The sequence below is a fragment of the Pelecanus crispus genome, chromosome 4 (assembly GCF_030463565.1).
Source record: "Pelecanus crispus isolate bPelCri1 chromosome 4, bPelCri1.pri, whole genome shotgun sequence".
Classification (NCBI taxonomy): domain Eukaryota; kingdom Metazoa; phylum Chordata; class Aves; order Pelecaniformes; family Pelecanidae; genus Pelecanus; species Pelecanus crispus.
This window is the reverse complement of record NC_134646.1, coordinates 28,362,528-28,367,606: the sequence shown is the minus strand read 5'-3', so window position 1 is coordinate 28,367,606 and position 5,079 is coordinate 28,362,528. Positions and strand designations below refer to the sequence as shown.

General features: G+C 40.6%; 1 protein-coding gene across 2 annotated transcripts; it reads left to right on the top strand.

Moving 5' to 3' along the window:
- Window positions 1-4,103, top strand: OSTC (oligosaccharyltransferase complex non-catalytic subunit). 2 transcript variants are annotated; one of them, XM_075709215.1, is made up of 4 exons: window positions 1-139; window positions 394-487; window positions 2,107-2,304; window positions 3,680-4,103. In XM_075709215.1, the coding sequence occupies exons 1-4, from the start codon at window positions 1-3 to the stop codon at window positions 3,696-3,698; spliced, it is 450 nt and encodes a 149-aa protein (XP_075565330.1). In that variant the 3' UTR covers window positions 3,699-4,103. The 2 variants fall into 2 exon arrangements, with proteins under 2 accessions (XP_075565330.1, XP_075565331.1); XM_075709216.1 differs by lacking the exon at window positions 2,107-2,304.
- The last annotated feature ends 976 nt before the right edge of the window (window positions 4,104-5,079 follow it).

Below are 5,079 nucleotides of genomic sequence, written 5' to 3'. Positions count from 1 at the left end.
ATGGAGACGCTGTACCGCCTGCCCTTCGCCGTGCTCGAGTGCCCCAACATCAAGCTGAAGCGGCCGAGCTGGGTGCACATGCCCTCGGCCATGACGGTTTACGCGCTGGTGGTGGTGTCCTACTTCCTCATCACCGGAGGTGAGGCCGGGGCCGGTGGGGCGGGCGGTGTGAGCGGGAGACCCCGCTTAGGGAGCAGCTCGTTCTCTGCGGGGCGGGCTGCTGGCCCCTGCCGCGGGTAGCGGCGCTACTGCTGCTGCTGACCGCTTGTCCGGCTCCAAATGGGTCGTAAAAAACACGAACCTCGGCCAGCTGCGAGCGTCCCTGCGGTGTTAAAGCAGTTCGCGCTGTTTGCTGCCATGAGTCAACGGTGATGCTTGTTTTTCTCCCCACAGGGATTATCTATGACGTGATTGTGGAACCTCCCAGTGTGGGGTCGATGACAGATGAACACGGGCACCAGAGGCCAGTGGCCTTCTTGGCATACAGGTAGGAGCTGGGCTCTGCCCCCCGAGCAAGGTGCGGCAAATGCCTAAGCACAAGTGAATAAACCCATCTTACAGAGTTGTGCATCTACTTCTTTTTTGAGCTCTCTGTGCAAGGCAGGATCTGTTCTATATCAGTCCTTGGTTTGCAAATATTAAAAAAGAAAAAAAAAAAACAGTATTGAAATCAATGGAAATAGAAAAACTCAGTCTATCTAAACCTTTTAAAAATGAGAAGTCTGGTAAGAAAAACATTTGGAGTTGGCAGTCCTTTCTTCCAAACCCTTGCTATTAAAGTTGAGTTTTATAGTGGATGTGGACACATTTGGTCCTGTTTCACAGCAACATACATAATGCTTGTGAAACTTTTCAGTTCTGGCCTTTTAAACTCTAATGTAATTGGGACTCTTGTGTCTGAGGGTGGGGAACACAGTTACAAATGTGTAACAACAGTGTCGTCTTTGAGTCTTTGGCTTCTCTTACTGAAAATAAGCTAGAGACTGCTTAGTAACAAATTGGTTTGAAGAGGGTTAAATGTACATTTGTAACTGCGTTTTTTTTATGTGTGTGGAAACAAATAATGGCTTTGGGTAAATACCAAAAAAGCTCTTTGAATCTATGAAGTCTGTGACATGCCTCATGCACAGATTTTTGACTTGGACTTGATGTAGTATATGTCTCAGACTGGCTTGGATTGTTGCAATGTAGATGAATCAGCCTACTGCAGGGAGTTGATAGCACTTCAGTACAATTCAGTGGAAGTGAACATGAAAGAAGATGAAATTGTTTTCAAGATATGAGACAATGATGATAATCTTCATTTCTGTATTAGCATCCACAGTAGTTTCATCCATGCCAATGATATAGGGTTGCTAGTATTGCTCATTACAAGGATAGGAAAAAGGTTTGGTGACTGTGGGAAGCAGGAGACTCGTGATCCAGGTGCAATATTATTTCTGCATCTCGGCTTCTTCTCTGTCTGAGCTTTGTAAGGAGGAAATCCAGCAGTGTGGACTGACAGAGAGCTGGGGCACTTTCAGGCTGGGTCCCCACAATCTATGTGCAGGTTCAGCGAGCCGATAGCAAAACATGCTGCAGGCAAGAACCACTTTTGCTGTGTGCTGTAACCAGTAGATGTGCTTCATGTGCTGACATAGTGCTTTGAGTGGGATTTGTACCGAGATGCGGATTCGGGCACTGCTGCCTGAACATTGGGATGGAAATAAGACTTGGAAAGCTCAGTGACCCAGGGGTCATGGTTCCGTGCCTCAAGTCATCTGGAAACCAGGTGCTACTTTGGACTCGATATTTCCTAAAACTGATGAGCTTGTGTGGTAGCCATTAGTATACACTATTATGTATAAAACTGCTAGTATGCTTGACTGGTCACCTTGCAGACTGTCAGTCCTGGAGATAAATTACATATTAAAGCCTTATTGTAATTGCATAACATCAGTTTCCATACCTACTATTTGTTAGAAAGTCAGCCATCAAAGTTAATCATCCTGTGTATTTGTACAGTTAAAGCAGGTTGAGTAGATGGGGTTTGAAATGTAACTAGTTTCTTCAAAACTAGTATTTGTCTGACTCTTCTTTCCTTCCGCCCTTTTTTTTTTTCTTTAGAGTAAATGGGCAATATATTATGGAAGGGCTCGCATCCAGCTTCCTCTTCACAATGGGCGGCCTAGGATTTATAATTCTGGATCGATCCAATGCACCAAATATCCCCAAGCTGAATAGGTTTCTTTTGCTCTTTATTGGATTTGTCAGCGTGCTTTTGAGCTTCTTCATGGCCAGAGTTTTCATGAGGATGAAACTACCGTAAGTGATTTAATACTCTTTCAGCTTTTCTTCTCTTTTGTGGCTCGTGTGTGCCTATGTTAAATTTAAGAGTAACAGAAAATACAGTGAGGTATGCTAAAGATCTGCAGCTTGACTATAAGTTGCTTTTTTCAACACTTTTTTGGAACAAGCTACCTTGAATGAGGTGGGATGCTTTTCGGGCCAGCTACTGTAAGATTGTGCTGTGGTTAAAAAGAGGTGACAGTTCCTGGTATGTCAGAAGATAGGATTAGTGAGTCTGACTTACAGTGTATTTTAAGGTAGGCTGAGTATGTACTGGTCAGGTAAAAGTAATTACAAGGTAGGGCTTTGAGGAAAAAGCAAGTGTCAAAGAACTTGAAGAAAGGCAAATGAGTACTTTACAGTGACAGTGTACACGAGAGATCATAACTAGAAGAACTGATGGCAGCAGTAATGAGTGTTCAGAAACATTCAAAGCAGTCCTAAAGTAAAGATGATGTCTCAGGGTTTTTTTTGTTGCTGCAAAACTGAATGTAACATTGAAGCATACAATACATGTGACGTTTTAATACATCTATATTCACAGATCAAAAAGTAGGAAAGATCTGGAACTTTCAGGCTATGTAAAATCCAAATGCAGGATTTTCAATTTTTTTCCCCCTCTTTATTTCTCAGTCTATCTATTTCATCTAGAATAGCTGAAACCTGATGTTTGGAGGTACTGGTAGTTCATTTCTGGAGTAGCTCTGTGAGGTGTTGACTTAACAATGACAGTCATTCCTCCTTTCTCAAATATTTTTTTAACTTCTGCAGTGTAGTTAAAAAATTTTGTTTCATAACACAGAAGTGGTGGGTTCCCTGGCAGCAGGTGGCTGGATAGGGACCTGCTCTATATTTTCTCTCTTCATCGATGCTATGTATTTTCTTGTTTCATTGAATATGCATGTGTCTTAACAGTTCTCTTTCTTAAACTCATTAAAGAAACAGAGCTTCAGAGAAGTGGGAGAGAAAGAGACCAGAGTTGTGTTGAGTGCCAGAAAATGTCAGGTTATACAGAATATCTTAACACTGGTAGTTTGTGTAAAGGGTACAAATAAAGAACCTTTCACAAGGTGTAACCTGGGCTTCAGAAATTCCAGACAATTATTGAAGCTGGATTGAGAACAGGCTAATCCATTTTCAGTGTTGATTGAAGAAAATCAACTGAGGAAGGAGTGTGTAGTTAAGCCGCCCAGTTTGTACCTTGGACAAGATTTATTGTTTTAAATAGCCTTGATCCAGCAGAGTTTTTGGCAATCTGAAGTTTTTGTTTTAAGACCATATGTCTCTTGATTTTTGAGGAGTGCTGCCTGTGTTTTGCTAACTTTTTTCCTAACTTAAATTTTTTCTGTAGGGGCTACTTGATGGGTTAGTACCTCTTGTGATGTGTGAAAGCCCGAGCTGAATTTACTCCTCTTCATGAATTGTTTAAGAAGAAGCAGCAAGAAACAAATTCCATAGTCACCATCAACAGAAGAGAGACCTGGCCATGAGAAACAACTGGGGGATGAGTGCTTTCTCTGCAAACAAACTCACACTACCAATGGCTGATTTGTAGGTTTGAAGCAACATTTTATCATTTCTATTTTAGAGCTTTTGAAAAGAGCAAGTTACTTAGCTGGGTTTTTCTTTTATATCCTAATTCAGTATGAAATAGAGAACGTATCTTTAGCTCTACCTGAAATGAGTATTAGCCATTGCCTTGACAGTTCTTTGTTGCAGGTCTGTCTCCTCTTCCCTGTGTGGGACGATTATATGTGTCAATCGGAGAACCTGAAAGGTTTCTTTCCAAGTTATAATTAGAAAATTAGTAACTATGGATGCTTTACAGTCAAAATACAATGTGTCTGAAATTATTTCAAAGGCACCATTTGCCTTGATATTTAATGGCTCTATGTGAGCAAATCCAGACACGCACTAGGAAAGGCAAACTGTATGTATGTGCATTTCTTTTTGAAAAAGTGTACGAAAGGAGCCAAATAAAACTTATTTTCTACAAAATTATTTGAATTCTATGCAGTTTCTGATGCTTTTTCTTGTGTGCATGGCCTGTTCTATATCCAGGCTTGAGATGCCATACCATACCATGACCACATAATTTCAGCTTTATTTTTCACTATCAGATAATGTTTTGTGTTTTTTTTTTTTAAACATCAGGGACAAGAAACCTCATATTTTCCATGAACTTGTACTGTATCCAAATGACATACTGTTATCAGTAGCCAGAAAAATGTACTTCTGAAGCTGCTGCTTTTTTGTGTGGGAGGCAAGGCTCCAACTTATTTTGTCTTGATTTTAAAAGATTGAATGTTACTATCACGTTTCATTGATGTATTGCATTCTGGGGGAAGGAAAGATCCCTGTAAATCTCCATAAATGTCTTTTTTGCAAGCCATATGTGTTTGAAGCACTCTTTTCATCTGTATAATAATTGTCAGTGAGAAATGTTGTTTATTTCCGTAATTGTGAAGTACGTATTACTGTTCACGTACTTAATCAAATTTCTGAGCTAGCTGCTAATCATCTACCCTTGGGATATGTCACTTCCAATCCCTCATTCTTATGTACAATGTGACTTCTGCATTTGCTCATCTTACATGTTTGTCATTAAGATTTAAGGTAGCTTAAGCTGTTTTATGAGGCTCATAATTGCAAGATTTCCAGTCTTTTCAAAGTGGTTATCTTTTGGCCACTCTGGTTTTGGTGACACGTACGCTTACCTTCAAGGGGGAGTATTGATATTATGTAAGTAAC